Source organism: Acomys minous (genome assembly GCF_964271855.1).
Source record: "Acomys minous genome assembly, chromosome: 2".
NCBI classification, from domain to species: Eukaryota; Metazoa; Chordata; class Mammalia; order Rodentia; family Muridae; genus Acomys; species Acomys minous.
The window spans coordinates 130,248,158-130,270,259 of NC_140484.1; the positions used below are offsets into that span (position 1 = coordinate 130,248,158).

General features: G+C 43.3%; 1 protein-coding gene across 6 annotated transcripts in view; it reads left to right on the plus strand.

The window, feature by feature from the left end:
- Positions 1-22,102, plus strand: part of GDPD4 (glycerophosphodiester phosphodiesterase domain containing 4) — a 91,192-nt gene that overhangs the window by 6,773 nt on the left and 62,317 nt on the right. For 5 of the 6 annotated variants that reach the window (XR_014776592.1, XR_014776593.1, XR_014776594.1 and 2 more), the window contains exons 3-9: positions 3,638-3,741; positions 12,749-12,842; positions 15,251-15,310; positions 17,947-18,045; positions 18,116-18,209; positions 18,982-19,059; positions 19,983-20,128. Coding sequence is in view for 1 of the 6 variants with exons in the window: in XM_084768206.1 (XP_084624332.1) it covers positions 3,638-3,741; positions 12,749-12,842; positions 15,251-15,310; positions 17,947-18,045; positions 18,116-18,209; positions 18,982-19,059; positions 19,983-20,128 (675 nt within the window). In the remaining 5 variants the exon portion in view is untranslated. Of the gene's footprint in view, positions 1-1,474; positions 1,578-3,637; positions 3,742-12,748; positions 12,843-15,250; positions 15,311-17,946; positions 18,046-18,115; positions 18,210-18,981; positions 19,060-19,982; positions 20,129-22,102 lie in introns of those variants that run through there. The other variant, XR_014776596.1, reaches the window with a different exon arrangement.

Here is a 22,102-nt window from a genome sequence, read left to right on the forward strand (position 1 = left end):
TGTTTGAAGGCAGGGTCCCTTGTAACCCAAACTGACCCTGAGCTGCTATAAAGCTGAACCAAACCTTGAACTCCTGATCCTTCTGTATCCACTTCTGCAGGTCTGGAACTACAATCATGTGCCATGTACCTGGCCAGCCCCTCAACTTTGTTTGCTGTCTTTTTTTTTTTTCTCATTTTTATGCTGTCTCTTTTATGTCATTCACTCACTCTCTCATTCAATTTTATATTTATTCATTAAATTTTGAAGGATATTTGGATGCAATTAGATGTTCATAAGAGATTACAAGAATGCCCAAATCTTTAATTTTCATTTAAAAAATGTTGTAAATGGCAGTCGTTGTCTGAGTCTTTAAATTTTTTTTACATTTATTTATTTATTTATTTATTTATTTGTGTGTGTGTGTGTGTGTGTACACACCACAGCACATTTGTGATGATCAGAAGACAACTTATAGGAGTTGGTTTTGTCCTTCTACCATGCAGGTTGCAGGGTTTGAACTCAGGTTGTCAGACATCCTTACCCAGTAAGTCCTCTCACCAGCACCCTGAATCTCTTCTATACTCTGTCAGTTTCCAAAGGGAAAGTATGTTCCTGGGGGGAACAGGAGCGTGGGGGCACACGGGGTTATAAGTAGGATACAGGGTGCTCTTGACTCCTGGCCAGGCTCACTGGCAGGGCTAGTGAAGCTGGGAGGTGGCCCGAAGCATACATAGCCTTTGCTCCTGTAAGCAGTGTGTACTGGACCCCTCGCTGAGCCGTGCTGGGTAGGGATCAATGATGAGCACGCGCAGATGAGAAGAGAGACAAATCACGTGCCTTCACCAAGCTCTAAGGTTCTCGTCAACTAGCTCTCTAATTCCCTGTGATGGTATTTTATGCTATAAATATGCATGTTTTCATCTGCCTAGCCATCGATCCTTGGGATTCTGATGATTGTGAATCTAGTGCCTTGCACGTACCAGGCAAACACTCCTACCACTGAGCTGCATCCCCTGTCCTGGGTTTCTCATTTCTTACGTCTGGGTTGAGTAATTATAAAGGAAAATGCAGGGATGGGAGGCTTCCCTGGGACAATCAAGAATGTTCTTCTGTCTCCTATATTTTTCATGCCCAGATATTTGGCTTTTGTGCTAGTCACAAATGTGCTTCCGGCATGGTCTGCTCTCAAAGAACTCGTGTTCCACTGGGGGGAAGTTAAATACATTCACTTTCTAGCATAGTGACAAGCGTATGTGTGCACGCATAGGCATATATGAAGGGAGAGGGCAAGGAAGGTGAATGGGGGTTAAGAATCGGCTAGGTAAAGAGTCGGATGTGGTATTATATAGGCGAGTCAGCGTGCATAGGGGGCATGGAGGCTGGTAGGTTGATTTTAGGTAGAGCAGAGATTGATAGAAAGGTGCTGGAAATGAAGTTGCAGAGGTAAATGGGTCAGATATTGTGTGGTTTAAAGAACTTACCCCTGTATTATAGGAAATAAAGGACACCTAAAGAGGGCTGCAGATGTAACTCAGTGGTACAGAACACGCTTAGCATGCATGGAGCCCGGGGTTTGATCTCCAGCACCAGAGGGGGTAAATATTTTAATCTGATGGTATGGCCTGAGCTATGATTTGGAATGGTGATTTGAATGTATGGGGCTGTATCAGAAGGGGCAGGAAGGCATCTACCATTGAAGGAAAACAGTGCTCCTAGGAAGAGGTGTGGGTGCTGTGGACTACAGCAGTGAAGGCAGGTGTGCAGAAAGATGGGAGGAAGTACACAGTCACTTGAGATCTACAGAGGATGTACAGTAAGATGTACAGGGAAGCGATGCTGAAAACGGTAGCATTTGGGGCAGTCTAGTATAATGCTAAGAACACTGGGCCAGAACTTTGGAAAATGTTTGAGTTCTAGCTCTAACTGTAACTTGGGCTGCTTATGTGATATATCCAAGTCTCTCTGTAGCCAGGGAGTTAAGTAAAGTCCCTAGATGATTTTCAAGGTTCCCTTTCTACTCAGATGGCATATCACATAAAGGGAAAGACCACCAGATTTGATTTGTGGCTTTGCTACTGACTATCCCTAAATTAGCGATCCATTGTTGCAAGTTATTTAACATGTCTGTGCTTCAGAATCCTAATAAGAGTAAGGGAGGGATTGACAGCAAATCCCGCCACAGGAGTTTCTGGGAGAATAGGAGAGCTGCTATTCGAATATACTTTGAATTGGGCACGAGAGCACTGTTCCTACTTGATGAATATTATTGTTGTAGTGTGCTTAGGGTCACTGACTTGGGGAAGCAGCATACAGAAATACATAGAAGAGTGTTCTGAGTGTGTGTGGGAGGGTCAGGGAGGATTAACCAAAAACCTAAAGATAAAAGAGCACAATGGTGTGTTTAAAGAGAATTGGATATCCAATGCTGAATTTAGGGACATTTGAAGGAATAAATAACAATTAGGATCAGAAAAGAAAGTTCATATGAAACTAGAACATCTTTACATTAGGCTGAAAGAAGATTCGAGCTTTACCTATAAACAGAGAGGAACACTTGAAAAATTTCAAGCCAGAATGGTGATGACATTAAAATAATAGAAACAGATTTATTTAGCAGAAAATTATTAAGTATATCAGATATATCACACCAGCCATGACAGCTGAAGCCTTCCTCTGGCCTTCCAGTAGCTTAAATTCCAGTGGTATAAGTTACACAGTAAATAATAGATGAAAATGCTTTCAAATAATAATATGATCTTTGAAGATAAAGTAGAAAAAAATGTGTTAGAAACTGGAAAGGGGGAGTGGTTAGAGACCTCTATGAAAGCAAGTCCTTTGGTTGTCTCAGATGAAGAGACAGAGCCAGCCTTGTGTTGGGACAGATGCGTTCCAAGCGGAATTGCTAGGAACCTGGCTCCTGAGTGGGGTGAAGCTTACTGCGCCACAGGAACAGAAAGCAGCTGGTGTGGTTGGCCTCTGGAGGGGGAGTCAGTGGGTGTGGCTGGCCTCTGGAGGAGGAGTCAGTGGGTGTGGCTGGCCTCTGGAGGAGGAGTCAGTGGGTGTGGCTGGCCTCTGGAGGGGGAGTCAGTGGGTGTGGCTGGCCTCTGGAGGGGGAATCAGTGGGTGTGTCTGGCCTCTGGAGGGGGAGTCAGTGGGTGTGTCTGGCCTCTGGAGGGGGAGTCAGTGGGTGTGGCTGGCCTCTGGAGAAGAGATGGGGTGGGCATGGCAAGGGCTGATCCTGCGCAACCCATGGGCTGTGCAAGGCTGTCTGGGTGGGGACGGTGTACTAGCACAGGAAGCCCTGCGAGGTTCAGCAGCGAGATGTCTGATAATGTGCTGTTTAAAGGTTCACTGGGGTTTTGTGTAGCAGTGTGTGTAAGGCAGAGTCAACTCCTGTGCTCATCACCGGTCTACACGGCTTGTAGTGGCTTGCTGCCTCAGTGCCCACAGGTCTCTTCAGCTTGTCAGGATGCCCTTTCTATGTATGTTTGTCATCTTACTTTTCATTCCTACTCCTTATAAACCCTCAGATTATTCTCGCCTAGGGAGGGTAATTTCCAACACCGAAACGATACTGACCTTTGGCAAATGTATACAAGAGTTATTGAGATGACGTGGACAAATGGAGCTAAGTTAGACTTCTTTCTTTTTCCAGAAAGAGCTATTCTTTTTTATGTGCGTGGTAGTTTCATTCATCTTGTCTGTGATTTTTCTGTTCGTGTGGGCAGAAACCTCCAATGAATACAACGGCTTTGACTGGTAAGTGTCATTTCCCGTATTTTTATTGGTATATGGGCTTCCTCGTTGGCTAGCCACTTGGGTTCTCCCAGGTTGAACAGATCGGGCAGTGTAGCAGGGAGGGATTATAATATATTTATCCTGTACTTTATGGCTAATATCCACTTATAAGTGAGTACATACCATGCATGTCTTTCTGGGTCTGGGTTACCTCACTCAGGATGATCTTTTCTAGTTCTATCTATTTGCCTGCAAATTTCATGATGTCCTTGTTTTTAATAGCTGAGTATTATTCCATTGTGTAAATATCCCACACTTTCTTTATCCAATCTTTGGCTGAGGGACATCTATCTAGGTTGTTTCCAGTTTCTGGCTATTGTGAATAAAGCCACTATGAACATAGCTGAGTAAGTGTCCTTGTGGTGGAAGAACATCTTTTGGGTATATGTCCAGGAAGTGGTATAGCTGCATCTTGAGGTAGATCTATTCCCAGTTTTCTGAGAAACCTCCAGACTGATTTCCACAGTGGTTGTATAAGTCTGCACTCCCACAAGCAATGGAAGAGTGTTCCCTTTGCTGCACCTCCTGTGTCTTATATCCCTGATCTCTCCAGATGAAGGGATATTGGATTTTGTCGAAGGCTTGTTTGTTTGTTTGTTTGTTTGTTTGTTTTTTGAGACAGGGTTTCTCTGTGTAGCCTTGACTGTCCTGGACTCACTTTGTAGACCAGGCTGACCTCAAACTCACAGTGATCCGCCTGCCTCTGCCTCCCAAGTGCTGGGATTAAAGGCGTGCACCACCACCGCCCAGCTTATCAAAGGCCTTTTCAGCATCTAATGAGATGATCATGTGGCTTTTTTCCCTTCAGTTTGTTTATATGGTGGACTACACTTATGAATTTTCAATATTGAACCATACCTGTATCCCTTAGATGAAACTTCTTCTTTGAGCTTGGTGGATGATGTTTTTGATGTGCTCTTTGATTCGATTTTCGAGTATTTTATTATTTTTGTATCAATGTTCATGAGGGAAATTGGTCTGAAATTCTTTTTCTTTGTTGAGTCTTTCTGTGGTTTAGGTATCAGGGTGACTGTGGCCTTATAGCATGAGTTTGGCAATGTTCCTTCTGTTTCTATTTTGTGGAATAGTTTGAGGAGTATTGGTATTCGCTAAAGCCATCTGGCCCTGGGCTTTTTTGGGGGGGGCGGGTTGGAAGATGTTTAATGACTGTTTCTATTTCCTTAGGGATTATAGGACTATTTAAATGGTTTACCCAATCTTGATTTAACTTTGGTAAGTGGTGTTTATCAAGAAAATCATTCATTTCATATAGATTTTCCAAGTTTGTGGGGGTACAGGCTACTGATTCATTGGATTTCCTCAGTGTCTGTTGTTATGTGCCCCTTTTCATTTCTGATTTTGTTGTTTGGGTTCTGTCTCTGTCTCTGTCTGTCAGTCTCTCTGTCTGTGTCTGTGTCTCTCTGTCTCTGTCTCTGTCTCTGTCTCTCTCTGTCTGTCTATCTCTCTCTCTCTCTCTCTCTCTCTCTCTCTCTCTCTCTCTCTGCCTTTTAGTTAGGTTGGTTAAGAGTTTCTCAAAGAACCAGCTCTTGGTTTGGTTGATTCTTTGAATTGTTCTTTTTGTTTCTAATTAATTCATTTCAGCCCTGAATTTGTTTGATTAGTTCCTCCCATCTACTTCTCTTGGGTGTGTCTGCTTCTTTATGTTCTAGAGCTTTCTGGTGTGCTGTTAAGTTGCTAGTATAATATCTCTTCAGTTTCTTCATGAAGGCACTTAGTGCTATGAACTTTCCTCTTAGCACTGCTTTGATTGTGTCCCATAAATTTGCATACCTTGTGCCTTAATTTTCATTGAATTCTAGAAAGTCTTTAATTTCTTCTTTTTCTTCTTTTTTTATTTCTTCCCTGACCCAGTAGTCATTGAATAGAAAGTTGTTCAGTTTTCATGAGTTTGTAGGCTTTCTGTTGTTCCTGTTGTTGTTGAAGTCATCTTTAATCCATGGTGGTCTGATAAGATACAGGGGATTATTTCAATTTTCTTGTATCTATTGAGACTTGCTTTGTGTCCAAGTATATGGTCAATTTTGGAGAAAGCTGCATGAAGTGCTGAGAAGAAGTTTTTTTGTGTGTGTTTGGGTGAAATGTTCTGTAAATATATGTTATGTCCATTTGATTCAGAACATCTGCTAGTTTCATTATTTCTCAATTTAGTTTCTTTTTGGATGACCTGTCCATTGCTGAGAGTGGGGTATTGAGGTTTCCTACTGTTAACGTGTGGGATTTAATGTGTGATTTAGGCTTTAATAATATTCACTTTACAAATATGAGTGCCCTAGCATTTAGGGCATAGTTATTCAGAATTGAGACATTTTCTTGGTATATTTTTCCTTTGATAAGTATGAAGTGTCCTTTCCCATCTCCTTGGATTAATTTTGATTGAAAGCCTATTTTATTAGAAATTAGAATGGGTACTCCAGCTTGCTTCTTGGGTCCATTTGCTTGGAAAACCTTTATCAAGCCCTTTATTCTGAGGAAATGTCTATTTTTGTTCCTGAAATGTGTTACTTTAATGCAGAAGAATGATAGATCCTGTTTTCAAATCCATTCTGTTAGCCTGTGTCTTTTTATTGGGGAATTGATCCATTGATGTTGGGAGATATTAATAACCACTGATTGTTATTTCTTGTTATTTTGATGTTGGTGTGATGATTGTGTGTGTGTGTGTGTGTGTGTGTGTGTGTGTGTGTGTGTGTGTTTCCCTTCTTTTGGTTTTGGTGGTATGAAATTATTTATTTCCTGTGTTTTCTTGGGTGTAGTTAACGTCCTTGTGTTGGAGTTTTCCTTCTAGTATCCTCTGTAGGGACAGACTTGTGGAAAGATATTGCTTAAATTTGGTTTTGTCATGAAATGTCTTGTTTTCTCCATCTTTGTTGATTGAAAATATTGCTGGGTATAATAGTCTAGTCTGTGGTCTCTTAGAGACTGCAGACATCTGTCCAGGCCCTGCTGGCTTTTAAAGTCTCTCTTGAGAAGTCTGGTGTAAACCTAATAGGTCTGCCTTTATATGTTACTTGGCTTTTTCCCCTTACGACTTTTGTTCTGTACATTTAGTGTTTTGATTATTATGTGGTTGGAGGATTTTCTTTTATGGTCCAATCTATTTGGTGTTCTTTAAGTTTCTTGTACATTTATAGGCATCTCTTTCTTTGGGTTGGGGTAATTTTCTTTGTTGTTGAAAATATTTTCTGGGTCTTTGAGCTAGGAATCTTCTCCTTCTTTTCTTCTATTATTCTTAGTTTTGATCTTTTCATAGTATCCCAAATTTCCTGGATATTTTATGTTAGAAAGTTTTTAGATATGTCATCTTTTTAGACTGATGTATCAATTTCTTCTATTGTTTCTTCTATGCCTGAGAGTCTCTCTTCCATTTCTTACATTCTGTTAGTGATGCTTGCATCTGTAGTTTTTGTTCTCTTACCTAGGTTTTCCTTTTCCAGGACTCCCTTGGTTTCTATTTCCATTTTTGGGTCTTGAACCATTTTATTTATTTCCTTCACTTGTTTGATTATATTTTCTTTTATTTCTTTAAGGGATTAATTCATTTCCTCTGTAAAGGCCTCTGTTGTCTTCATAAGATTGGAGTTAAGGTCATTTTTATTGTGATTCAGCTGTGTTAGGGTATCCTGGGCTTGTAGTAAGACAGCTGGGTTTTGGTGGTGCCATATTGCCCAGACTCTTATTGATTATGTTTTTATGCTGGCCTTTAGCCATCTGGTTGTCTCTGGTATTGGCAGGCCTCAGGTAATACAGGCCAAGTCCTGGGCCAGAAAATGCTATTTTAACTCTATCTGTCCCAGGATTGCAACAGGCCTCCAGGGATGCAGGTTGAGCTGTGGGCCTGGAATGGAGTATACAGGGAACTGGTGGTTCCTGATGGCAGCAGGCCTCTATGAATGCAAGGGTAGCTGTGGGCCGGGAGACAGAGCACACAGGGAAGAAGGCATAACTCACTGATGATGGGCTCGCGTGGGTGTTGGAGGGCAGCAGGGAGGGAGCTGGGGCACAGGGGACTCAGCTGTGTGTCCTGGGTGGCAGCAGGTCTCTGGGGATGCAGGTTGAGCTGGGGGCCGAGAATCATATTCTCAGTTTTGTACTTCCCTCACCTCACCCCTTGAGTGTGATCCAAGTCCTGTCTAGCACAGCAGCAGTTGTTTGGTAGTGACATACATAAAGCCCTTGAATTTCCTTTAATAAGAATCTGCTGGGGACTATTTTGGAAGTTTCTATTTTTGTGAAGATGGCTATATTTCATCTTTATCCTTGAAGGATATCTTAGGCAGACTTAGAACTTTAATTTGCACTTTTTCTATTAGTACTGTGATTCACTCACTCTACCATCTTCTTGTTTGTTTATGCTGAGAAGTATGCTATTCGTCTGTGTTCTTTTGAACCTAATCTGTCCTTGAAAAATGTGTCTTTTTTCTTTTTCTTTTAAAATGTGCGTTCTTTTAAGAATTTTCTCTTTATTTAGCTTCCATAGTTTAAAAAATATTTTATTAATTTATTCATATTACATCTCAATTGTTAGCCCATCCCTTGTATCCTCCCATTCCTCCCTCCCTCCCGCTTTCCCCCTACTGCCCTCTCCTATGACTGTGACTGAAGGGGACATCCTCCCCCTGTATATGCTCATAGGGTATCAAGTCTCTTCTTGGTAGCCTGCTATCCTTCCTTTGAGTGCCACCAGGCCTCCCCATCAAGGGGACATGGTCAAAAATAAGGCACCAGAGTTTGTGTGAAAGTCAGTCCCCACTCTCCACTCAACGGTGGAGAATGTCCTGTCCATTGGCTAGATCTGGGTAGGGGTTCGAAGTTTACTGCACGTATTGTCCCTGGCTGGTGTCATAGTTTGAGCAGGACCCCTGGGCCCATCAGTCATAATGTTCTTCTTGTATGTTTCTAGGACCCTCTGGATCCTTCTATTTCCCCATTCTCCCATGCTTCTCTCACCTAAAGTCCCAATAGGATGTCCTCCCCTCTGACCCACTTTCCTGGTAAGTGAAGACTTTCATGGGACATGCCCCTTGGGCTAATGTCCAGATATAAGTGAGTATATACCATTTGACTCTATTCAATGGAAAAATGATAGCATCTTCAACAAATGGTGCTGGTCTAACTGGATGTCTACATGTAGAAAAATACAATTAGACCCATATTTGTCACCATGCACAAAACTCAAGTCCCAGTAGATTAAAGACCTCAACATAAAACCAGAGACATTAAATCAGTTAGAGGAAAAAGTGGAGAAGAGCCTGGAACACATTGGCACAAGAGACAACTTCCTGAACAGAACAACAACAGCCCAGGCCTTAAGGTCAGCAATTAACAAATGGGGCCTCATGAGGCTGAGAAGCTTCTGTAAGGCAGGAGACACTGTCAACAGAACAAAGTGACAACCTACAGACTGGGAAAAGATCTTCGCCAACCCTACATCTGACAAAGGTCTAATATCCAAAATATATAAAGAACTCAAGAAATTAAACACTACCAAAGCAAATAACCCAATTAAGAAATGGGGTTCAGAGCTAAACAGAGAATTCTCAACAGAGGAATATCAAATGGCTGAGAAACACTTAAAGAAATGCTCAACGTCGTTAGTCATCAGAGAAATGCAAATCAAAACGACACTGAGATTCCATCTTATACCCATCAGAATGGCTAAAATCAAAAACTGAAGTGACACCACAGGCTGGTGAGGATGTGGGGAGAGAGGAACACTCCTTCATTGCTGGTGGGAATGCAAACTAGTACAGCCACTTTGGAAATCTATCTGGCGCTTTCTTAGCTTCCATGTTTTATGATGATGTGAATGGGTGTGTTTTTCTTTGTTTCCATTCTGCTTTAAGTTTCTGTTGTTTCTTTAATTTGCAAATTTGATATTGGTAGTAGAGACTTTCTGTTGTCAACTTGTCTAAGCTGGACCTTAATTTCTCTTCACTGTCCAGTTTGAGCGTCAAGAGAGACTGGCATATGGTTAGCAAAGTGGAAGTGAGACAAGAGCCATTTTATGCCTTGAAGGTCGCTAACATGCACTGCCATGCATGCATATGTTACGTCTGATCTGCAGGCTTCCCTCCTTGATATGGGGAACACTGAGAGCTGCAACTCCTGCATCTTTGACTACACCTCTTTCCACAGCTTGCCTGAGTATTGTATAAGGGTTTCTCAGTGTAGCCTTGGCTGTCCTGGAACTGAATCTATAGACCAGGCTGGCCTTGAACTCATAAAGATATACCTTCCTCTGCTTCCCGAGTGGTGGGATTAAAGGCTGTGCCACTACATCCCAGCCCTATTATATGAGTCGTTATACAGCATCATGGTGAAGATTCTGTAGGTTGCTCATGCTATCAGAGCTCGAAGTGCTGAGAGTCAGTACAGGCTCCAGCCCATCTGTGGAAGTTCTAGTTTGTTCTTACTCTTTCTGTTCCAGATTTTTCTTCCTGATTGCCCATCTGACTAACTAGCAGTGACTTAAGTGATGCCTAACACCAAATACAGGGGCAACAACCTCTCATGCAGATTTCGCCATGTTCCCATTAAGTGTGGAGTACAACCATATAGTAAATCTTCTCTGTACCGCTTATAGTGGTTCTGTGTCTTTGAACAAACTTTACATAGAACATATCCATAGCAGTTCTTGGGAAATAAAAGTTTTTATTTTAATAAGATTAGTTTTTTTGAAAATTATGTTTATGTGTGTTTATGCATGTATATAGAGGTATGGGCACTTGAGTACAAGATTTTTAGATGGAAGGTTGATATTATTGAGACTGCATATAGAATGCTAGCCACACTAATTAAGAAGACTCATATTGAGGCAGGCAAGATGGCTCAACAGGTAAATGTGCTTGTTACCAAGGTTCACAACGTAAACTTGATCCCTGAACCCCACATGGTGTAAGGAGAGAACTGACTCCCACAAGAAGTCTTCTGACTGTCACGTGCATGCTGTGACATGTACCTCCTGCTCCCACAAAAAAAACAATATTTTTTTTAAAAGAAGACATATTTTCCTAAGAAGGCAACTTTTCAATGCAGAAAAAAAAACCTGCTCAGAAAACATTAAGTAGGAAGAAGCAGTTCTACATGGCACAATCCATGTAGACTGAGCCCACTGTACAGTCATCAGTGTTACACATTCTCAGTTTAAAGAAGTGGTGGCCAAGAAAAGAGACGCTCCTTTTCAGGTTGTATGGTGTATAAGCAGTAATGTAAGCACACTCCTCTTCATTCTAAATGCCATCCCATTTTGCCCCATCTACCCCTCCATGAAGAGTGAGCACAGATGATGGAGACAGAAGGAGTAGAGGGGGAGAGAGATCCTCCCAGTGGTCCATCCACAGCAGAGGTGAAAGAGCAGCCCCTGTACTTGCTAAGAGCCTATGGGTTCAGTCGAGTGGGTAGTGGTACTCACCAGTCATCAAATACCTCAAAGACAGCTTTTGAGGATGAAAAGAAATAAAAATAAATAATATAGTTAGCAAAATGACAAATGTCAATTCTTAAGTTTTCCTTGTTATTGAAAGCAAAGTCAATAATACTTTGGCTTATATGTATAAGTCAAATGTATTTGTAATGTAAAACACTGTTTGGGTCTATTTGATTATTTAACTATAGGAATATGCTTTTTTAAGTGATACTATTTTTGTTCTGTGAATCCAAGTCTTTACTTCTCTAAAAACCATTTTAAATACTTTTAAAAATATTTATTATTATTATTGTGTGTGTGTGTGTGTGTGTGTGTGTGTGTGTGTGTGTGTACATGTATTGTGATGCATGCATGGAAGCAAGAGGACAACTTTCAGGTGTCATCTCTCTCCTTCCACCACGTGGATTCTGAGGTCAAGCTCATGTCATCAGGTTTGGTGGCAAGCACCCTGACCCACTGAGTCATCTCACCAGACTTGGATCTTAGCTATATTTTTCTGAATCTTTTCTTAGTGTTCTATTAAATGTGGGGTTTTTTTTTTTCAAGACAGGGTTTCTCTGTGTAGCCTTGGCTGTCCTGGACTCACTTTGTAGACCAGGCTGGCCTCGAACTCACAGTGATCCACCTGCTTCTGCCTCCCAAGTACTGGGATTACAGGCGTGCACCACCACGCCTGGCTAATTGTATCTTGTTGGGCATAATTTTATCTATTTTGAGAACTTCAACGGATTCCTTTTTGACCTCCAGCCAACCTCAGAGGATATATATAAGACCTGGACCTCTCGTATTCTGGACATATTGGCTCAGGTCTCTAGCCCTCATTACACGAGCTCCCTTTTACAGAGTGCCTTTCCCTTGCAGTGTCTTTACCCAAGAAACTTCTTGCTTTGAAAGCTGCCTGTGTTCTCTAGATTCTGAGTGGAAAGGAGATAATTTCTCTTTTCTTGAAATGAGAAGTATAGATTCTTTGACATAGGATATCAAGACAAATACAACATTGTCTCTTCTAACAAGTCATTAGTACTTTTTCCACAGACGGTACTTTAGGAACAACACGCATAGGGCACAGCTCTCTCATACAGATGAGCAATTAATATGGTGGTTATGAGTGCAGTTATGTAAGAAGGTATACATGTACCTGTACTAGGAGCTGGAAAGGCAGACACAACTAGTCGCTCGTATTGATGTAATTAAGTTAGGGGGTGATTCTTTTCTTTTGATACTGCAGAATTTCCACATCACATTGTTTATTAAAGATGTTATAAATTTGAATATGTATCATAAATAACTTTTTAAACATATCTCCATGTATAGAGGCTTCATTAATATATCTCTGGTTGCTATAGTACAAAATTAAAATAAAAAATACCCCCAAAGTGCTTACAGATCTGTCCACAAAGTGCTTCTCTTCTTGTCCCCTCCATCTTTTAATGCTTCACTTAGTCTGTTCCTGTCTCTACCCTTAATATAGTTGCTATTACTGATTCCTACTATATTTTAAGGATTGGAACATTTTTTCAGGGCCGTTTATCTAGGGACAGGACGCTGGTTCTTCTGGTCCATTGTTATGCTGAGTGTAGCTGGGATCATGGCTGCCTATACTTCTTTGCTTTTGGTGAGTGATGCGTCTCATTTCTTGAGCATTCTCATGGGATGCCCCTTCCTGTGCCATTGTAGCTATCTGGAGTCTTTGATGTTAGTAAAGTCAGAGTTTAACCAACTGCTCCAGTTTCATGAACAAGGACGGCTGAAGGAGATTTATGCTGTTTAGAGTATGTGTCTAATCAAGCCGACCCTTGGGAGGGTGACAGAGCACCCTTCTCTTATTCCCCCGTTTTCTACTCTAGCCGTTGAAACACCCAGAGCTTTACACTCACAGCCTGGGACTTATACAGTTCTACTATGTAAATGCTAGTCACCTAGCTCAGATGCAAATGATTTGTGAATGACCCTGCCTCTGTTGCATGATAATGTAAAGTCATATTGCATGAAAAATGCACACCATGTAAGAGAGGGGTCCAAGGTAATGGAGGACCAAACAGAAAGATAACTTTAGCTGAAAACTGTGTGCTTTAATTTCATAATTCTATGTTTCCCCTGATTTTCTCTCTGACACACAAGAGTCCAACTCTTAAATATATTTCTAATTGCAATTGCAATATTTTCTTCTAAAAATATATTAGTTAGTATGAAAATATTGTAATAAGTATTGAGTATGTAGAAACCAATAAAACTAAGACATGTAGTTTCTGTCTTCATGGAGAGCCCTCAGTAGAGACAACGTGTTCATTCTGTTTCTCACTGCTGTGATAATGTGACAAATGAAAGTCGACCCTTCTGTACAGACTCTACTACACACATGCCATGGTGACTCTAAATCCAATCATTGACAATGAAAACTAATCATCACAGGTTGGCATGACATAAAGTTGTTGCTTCTTCATTCAGTGTTTAGAATCTATAGACAACTAAATCACAGACAAAATAACAACTAGTGATGGAACTTTGAAACGGTCACATGTAGATGCCCACGTGAAGTTTGCCAGGACCTCTAGAAGGGGAGAGATAACTTCTAGCAAAGAACATCAAATAAAACTTCTTAGGAAAGGTAGCATTAGAAGGCTGGGAGACAGCTTAGGCAGTAAAGTGTCTGCTGGGTAAGCATGTGGACCTAGTTCAGATCTCCAGAATCAGACCCAGGGCTGCAGTGCGGACAGGGCAGAAACACGCAAGGCCTTGAAGCTCAATGGTGAGGTAGCAATGAACTTCAAGTTCAGCAAGAGACCTTTTATCCAAAGATAAAAGTGGTCCATGTACATGCATATATGCATGTATATACATGAGCACACATGACCACATGTGTACACATCCACACCAACAAATACACACACACACACACACACACATGTAGCAGCATTGGAGTGGGATCTTGAACAGATGATGGTTTTGGTCATGGAATTAAAATAGGAAGGAACATTGGAACATTATGGGCCGAGAAACATTGTGAGAAAGTAGTAAGAGAGAAATATATTTGATATTTTGTTAACAAGGGAATAATGTAGAATAATGGGGAGACACAAATGTGACAGATTTTGAAAGAGTAAGACACTTGGCAAACATGGGTTTCCACTTTAGTAAAATCATTCTAGAAGTTGTGATGTGAAGGTGAGGAGACCAGCCAAGACTCTTAGTTTTCAGTGAGGAAGATGCAGATGTAGTCTATGTTCTGGGCCCCTGAACTGTACTGTGTTTACACACAATTAGTGGGAAATGAGACTGTAGCTTCCAACTAATGAGTCTGATTCCCAGCAGTGAAAAACAAAGGTTACTGACTTAGTGATTTTGGTCAAGATTTTTATAACTTAAGTTTTGGTTGCTGTCTAATTGAGAATGATAATATTTAATAAATGATCCTTGTATAGGGCTGAGTATAAATAAATAAAATCATATACACAAAATTATTGTAGTAAAAGGTAAGTGCTTTGTACATGACTATGCTAACATCTGAGGACTCAAGTTTGCAGTTTCTATGTTCATACTGACTTTAGGACTGGCTAGGTTTAGACTGAGATTTAAAATGTACTGAGCACAATCCAATGCTAATGATAATCATAACATCAGCACCAGTTCTGGAAAGAGCTTTTAAATGACCCTTGGGAGAGCTGGCTCATAAACTCTCTTCTCCTGTTAGTGACTCTAAGTAATACCAGGCATGAGGGTCATTACAGGGAAAACAATGTGCTGGATCTCAGGAAGCGTCAGAGGTAATGGCTGGGAGAGCCCAGGGGGAGGGGTCAGGTGTTCCTCCTAGGAAGCCAGGGACAGGAGATGACACTTGCACTAGCTCCAAGGGTCAGCTGCAGGGGGAAGAAGAGCCTTAAAAAGGACCATGGTAAGAGAGAATAAAGAGTAGGCCAAGAAGCAAAGGCAGTGCCCATTATGAGAGGCAACAGAAGTACAGAACTGTTCTGGGCAGGACTTTAGTAATTTGAAAATAATTGCCTTGCCTTCTTTGCTTTGCAGTTATTTGGGGTTTTGTTGCTGTGGGAAAGGATTGAACTAAACCTGCATACATCTCATAAGGTAAGGCAGCTTCGTCCTCACAGAAGGCTGTAGACATGATGGCGGGGCTCCCCAGTGTTGCATGCTGCACACGCAGCTGGCCCCCTTTCACTGTTCCCTGCACAGATCTGCTTGTACAGTTTTAACTGAAATAAGCACATTTCTGACAATAGGAACTGAAGCACCAAACTTGCTAAGCCTAAAAGGCTGTACCTGTTTGTTTGTTTTTTTTTTTTTTTTTTTGTTTCTTACTGTTTCATGTTATACTCATTGGCTTTGTTCTTCCTGTCCCAGTGAAATCTTAGGCACATTTCTTACTTTTGCAGTTCTTTTCCATCACAATAGCATTCTCATTTCAGTCATTAAAATTGTAATTCACTGTAGTAACACGATTTCCAACCCTAAAGATCTAAACCATGGTGGTTGCTCTATCTGGGCTAGACTCAGCCCTTGCCTGACGTGGTGGAGAGGGCAGTGGCTCTTTCCTCAATGACGTTTTATTTGAGTCAGTGCCTGCTTTCTTATGATCTTCCCTGAAACGTCTCCTTTAAGATCCGGTTGACAAATACCTTTGAAATGATACCACCATGGCTTCCCTCCAACAGTTCATACCCTGTCCTCTGAGAACAGGCACCCTCCTTCCATTCTCTGTGGACCAGCAGCATCCTTGCAGCATGGAGTTTCTGACTTGCCCTTCCATGGACTATGATCAGCCTCAGTAGCATGCTCTTCCTTTTTTTTTATAGATGCTCTCAAGGACAATTGTGACAGCATGCTAATGTCTCTCCCCAAATCTGGGAGCATGTTGAGTCTTTTGAGTGGCACCCTTAAATCTCCACTTCCTCAAGTGGGAAATTCAAATTGAAGGCATAGCTAAGTAATATTAATTAAATGAAAATTGAAATCATGAGCTCTTCCATGGAAAGAATGTATATTAGAAAGAAAATAAAAAGTCTTACTGCTAATACTATCCATTTTAGACTTTGAACCTATTATAAATTAATCACCACCAAGAAACTTATTATTCTGTCAGCCCCTTTTCACTGAATTTTCAGCCAAGCAATTGTTGGCATCCTACGTTCATTAAGCCCAGCTATTATCACCAGCCAGGAACAGATGAGGCATAAACACCAGGCTAAATTCTAGCTACAGAACCTTACCCTTTTTACACACAGGCAGCAGGAAAGTGGTTTGTTAGCTTCCAGAACGAGAATGCCAGTGTCCATTAAGTCTTATGTTTTAGTGAAGTTTTTTACTCTACTTTACCTCTGTTGAATACATGCTGTGATTACTGAATCAGTTTCAGACAACAAGATGCTGACCAAATCTTAGATTCTGGTATTCCAAAATGGAAATATCTGATCCATGTTCCATATCTCTAAAGTTAGACTGGTTTAAAATTATGCTTTCTCCTTGTATGGTGTAATGCTTAGAATTAATTCCTATACATCTTCAATAGGATTTTTGCCCATTCAAGTTAATACAAATTTGCCATTATTTTCCAAACCTTCTTGCCTGAACTATTTTGGGATCTAATTGCAATTATGAATCTGTGGGCAATGAGAAGTGAGGGAGATAGATTCTAAGGGGAAGTGACCTTCTCTTGGAAGGCAATTACTCTTTAGGGCTTGGAGGTTTACTTTTGTCCTTTTTCAGAATAACCTGGAAGGGACAGGATTAGCAGCAGGTCTGGAATCTCTCGATCACCCATGGATTCCCAGAGAGCACTTTCAGATTGCAGTGACCAGTCAAAACTCCTCGTAAACATGCTAATAACTTGACTTCCTTATAACTCCTCACCTAAGGTATCAGTTAGCTAGGAATAATGGGATGCCTCTGTGAAATTTTCTAACAAGATAGAACTAATGTATCTCGGTTGCCTTTACTTTAAGCCTGGAACTACAGGTTTTTATGGTGGCAGGCAAAAGGACTTTGTGGAGTTATATAATTAACAGAGTGGCAGATAAGGATTCTCTGTATACAAATGACTCCCTTCTGCAAAGCAGCATTTTCTATATACTTGTCTCAAAACACACTTCACATTTTAAGCTCGAAATCAGAATGACTTACTGATGCAGGAGAGTGAAGACCTTTCATGGGTAGCTGTGTTTTTCATGACCGTATTTCCCCAAGGGAAAATATTTTATTTGTACCTTATGATTGTTTGCATCCTTTAAATCATTTGTAAATTTTGGTATTGGGTAAGAGGCAATTCAATAGATCAATTGCTGTATGCATTTAGTTTGCTAATGGCCTAATAGGCTGGTAATGCTGCATTTAAGTATTTGAAAGCTGGGCTTGCACTTTTTTTTTTTTAAAGTCAAAGAGCGGGTAAAGGTTTGTAATGGCTGTTACTGAAATTGGGTGGCTGGCTAAGGATGAAAATAATTGAAAAGGGCCTGGCTAAAAATGGAAATGTCAGACTGGTAGTAGCATCAAGCCACACAGTTTTGTAATTCCTTCCAGCCATGCTACACAGCAGAGACTTAGGAACAGTGGAAGTGAGTTATTGGAGCCATCCAACACCAAGGACTCACAGGTGCTTAGATAGAAAAGACAGAGACCATGGTGTTCTACTTAATCACACGTAGTTCACAAGGACAGTTCTGATCCAAATCCGGTGCCGAGAAGCTGAAAAGCCCTTTCTGCTTCCCCAGGTCTTCATCTTGCTGACAATTCTGCTGGTCTCCTTCTTGTTGTTTCTGTTAAACCGATACTGGAGGGACAAGTGGCTGATAGCGGGGCTGTCCCTGCAGGTAAGCGTCACCCTGCGCTTCTCAGCATGCTGTCCCCATGTGTCTAGTCTAACTTTTGGTTTTTTTCCAGATCTTTGCTCCCTTCGTGCACCTGAGCCTCATAACTGTGATGATTATCATTTCCTGGCCTCTAGCCATCTGTATGGCCCACTTGGAATCAGAAAGTAGGTACATCAGATGAGGTGCAGCCATGCCTGATCTCCCCAGCTTGCATATGCCACTCAGAGAAACAGAGGTGATAGCCAGCCACCCATGGGCCTCTTTGAAATTCCTTTAGTGTGTTATGCAAGGATATTCTTCATGGTCTCACTTACTGACCAGCCTGTGATAGTACTTCTATTACTAAGCCAACTTTCTTCTGGGAAGGATTCTTTTAGAAAAACATCATTTTCCCTCTAGGTTAACATATCATTTATCGGGGGCAGATGGGGACAGCAGAGGGCACTAAATTCTGCTTTGTCCTGAGTGCTGCTCTGAAGCTAGCTTGTTTGTACACAAATATCACTGATTTCAATTGATATTATGTCCAGAGAGCTCTGGTTACATTGCGTGACTCAGAGAGATCTCTTGTGAGTCCCTGTCATACCTCGGAACTTAAAGGAGCAGGAGTGACCGCCTCTGCAGCGGTGTCCTCTCTATTCCTTTGCAACGACAGTGGAGACCAGGCAATGAGCTCTGTGTGTTGAGCTGCTGTGCAATGGAAAGCAGCGGGTCTTCTCTCTACATCTCTTTTATTTCCCTATGGTTAAATAAAAGGCACTCGCTTCCTGGCTTGTGGAAGGGTGCAGGCAAATGAAGGGCTGGTTTAATATTGGTGCTGGGTTTTGGTGTGTGTGTGTGTGTGTGTGTGTGTGTGTGTGTGTGTTAAATTTTAGAAAATATTTCTAGGACATGAACTTATAGTGAACAACAATAAACTGTTTTTTTCTATTTTAGTTAAAATAAGAACATACAGGATGACAGACTTTGAACACAAAACCCTGGAGAGATGTAATATATTCACAAGGTTAAAAGGTTAGAGCTGAAGACCTCAATTTGAAAGTCACTGAAGCATAGGTAGTAACTTTAAAAAAATCGAACAAGTGGGTGGAATCCTCAGAGGTCTAAAGCAGAAGGTGAGGAAGCAGCTGATGGTAGGAATTGAGAGTGGGCTGGGGTGGGAGGTGGGTGTGCATGCAGGTGTGCGTGCAGGTGTGCCTGCAGGTGTGCGTGCAGGTGTGCGTGCACGTGTGCAGTGGGAAGAAGAGAAAGGAGGAGGGAAAGAAACACAACTAATAATATTTATAAACTGTTACGAGTCAGCACTGTTGTAACAAATCTGAGGTTAATGTTAGCTGCAAGACAGACCTAATTTACAGAAAAAAAATAAAGACCCAGAGACGTTGCATCCCACGTCCTCAAACATAATAAAGAGTGACAGAGCTTAGTACTCACATTTCTGTCAGTTAGTATCTTGTTCACTGTACTGCTCTGCCCTAACTTAGAGGCCTCTTAGGATGATCTTCACGGCCACCAGGCTCCTTTAGAGCCAGCCAAGTTCTCCTCCAAGATGCTGTTTCTTATATTTCCTTCCTTTCTCCCCCTCCCGACCCCCGCCCTTTCCTCCCTTCCTCCCACCCACTTTATGTACAGTGTTTACATTTTCACTTTCAAGTTACAGCAGTACTGCCTTAATAATGTCTGTCTGAAATGTAGATCAGAGGGAGCCTACTTGCCTAGCATATATGGGGCCTGGATTCAGTACCCAGCCCTGAAAAAGGTCTCTGTCTGAGCAATCCTGTGTATTTATATCTGAAGCCCTGAAAGAGAGAACTTGACAGAAATAGAAAAGCAGATCGCGCACTGGCTGCCGCTTTAGGTAGTTAGCTGTTGGAAAAGGCTCTCCGTCCCTCTTTTCCTGTTTACCCACTTTGCTTGTCTGCTTCCAACTTTTTCAGCTCTACAAGTAATTGCTGGATTGCCCTTCCTTATTATTCTTTTATGTCTTTATTTGATGCCACTGGGAATTTATTCTCCCTGCGTTCTGAAGAAGGAGAACTTAGGGCCTAAGCCTGTCTTCTTTGGACATAGAGGCGCCCCCATGGTAGGTCAGAGTGTGATGCGCATGGGTGGATGCAGGTGTGTGTGGGGCGAGTGGGTGGATGCAGGTGTGTGTGGGGCGAGTGGGTGGATGCAGGTGTGTGTGGGGCGTGTGGGTGGATGCAGGTGTGTGTGGGGCGTGTGGGTGGATGCAGGTGTGTGTGGGGCGTGTGGGTGGATGCAGGTGTGTGTGGGGCGTGTGGGTGGATGCAGGTGTGTGTGGGGCGAGTGGGTGGATGCAGGTGTGTGTGGGGCGTGTGGGTGGATGCAGGTGTGTGTGGGGCGTGTGGGTGGATGCAGGTGTGTGTGGGGCGTGTGGGTGGATGCAGGTGTGTGTGGGGCGTGTGGGTGGATGCAGGTGTGTGTGGGGCGTGTGGGTGGATGCAGGTGTGTGTGGGGCGTGTGGGTGGATGCAGGTGTGTGTGGGGCGTGTGGGTGGATGCAGGTGTGTGTGGGGCGTGTGGGTGGATGCAGGTGTGTGTGGGGCGTGTGGGTGGATGCAGGTGTGTGTGGGGCGAGTGGGTGGATGCAGGTGTGTGTGGGGCGTGTGAGTGGATGCAGGTGTGTGTGGGGCGTGTGAGTGGATGCAGGTGTGTGTGGGGCGTGTGGGTGGATGCAGGTGTGTGTGGGGCGTGTGAGTGGATGCAGGTGTGTGTGGGGCGTGTGGGTGGATGCAGGTGTGTGTGGGGCGTGTGAGTGGATGTAGGTGTGTGTGGGGCGTGTGAGTGGATGCAGGTGTGTGTTGGGTGTGTGGGTGGATGCAGGTGTGTGTGGGGCGTGTGGGTGGATGCAGGTGTGTGTGGGGCATGTGGGTGGATGCAGGTGTGTGTGGGGCGAGTGGGTGGATGCAGGTGTGTGTGGGGCATGTGGGTGGATGCAGGTGTGTGTGGGGTGTGTGAGTGGATGCAGGTGTGTGTGGGGCATGTGGGTGGATGCAGGTGTGTGTGGGGCGAGTGGGTGGATGCAGGTGTGTGTGGGGCGTGTGAGTGGATGCAGGTGTGTGTGGGGCGAGTGGGTGGATGCAGGTGTGTGTGGGGCGTGTGGGTGGATGCAGGTGTGTGTGGGGCGTGTGGGTGGATGCAGGTGTGTGTGGGGCGTGTGGGTGGATGCAGGTGTGTGTGGGGCGTGTGGGTGGATGCAGGTGTGTGTGGGGCGTGTGGGTGGATGCAGGTGTGTGTGGGGCGTGTGGGTGGATGCAGGTGTGTGTGGGGCGTGTGGGTGGATGCAGGTGTGTGGGGCGTGTGGGTGGATGCAGGTGTGTGTGGGGCGTGTGAGTGGATGCAGGTGTGTGTTGGGTGTGTGGGTGGATGCAGGTGTGTGTGGGGTGTGTGGGTGGATGCAGGTGTGTGTGGGGCGTGTGGGTGGATGCAGGTGTGTGTGGGGTGTGTGGGTGGATGCAGGTGTGTGTGGGGCGTGTGGGTGGATGCACGTGTGTGTGGGGCGTGTGGGTGGATGCAGGTGTGTGTGGGGCATGTGGGTGGATGCAGGTGTGTGTGGGGTGTGTGGGTGGATGCAGGTGTGTGTGGGGCGTGTGGGTGGATGCAGGTGTGTGTGGGGCGTGTGGGTGGATGCAGGTGTGTGTGGGGCGTGTGGGTGGATGCAGGTGTGTGTGGGGTGTGTGAGTGGATGCAGGTGTGTGTGGGGCGTGTGGGTGGATGCAGGTGTGTGTGGGGTGTGTGGGTGGATGCAGGTGTATGTGGGGCATGTGGGTGGATGCAGGTGTGGGGGGGCATGTGGATGAATGCAGATGTGTACCCGGTATGTGAATGACAGAAGGGAACCTCAGAAATATCAGAGATCCTGGAGGAAAGGGAATCCTGACAGGACAAGAATAAGGAGTTCATTGTCTATGTTGTGTTTGAACTCAGGTCATCTAACTCCTGGTCTGCTTCTCTTTGCTGTGACCAGTGCTGCACTGGATAGCTGAACAGAGTCATCCTCTTTGAGAAGAGAGCTGAGGGAGCCAGGCTCTGCTCTC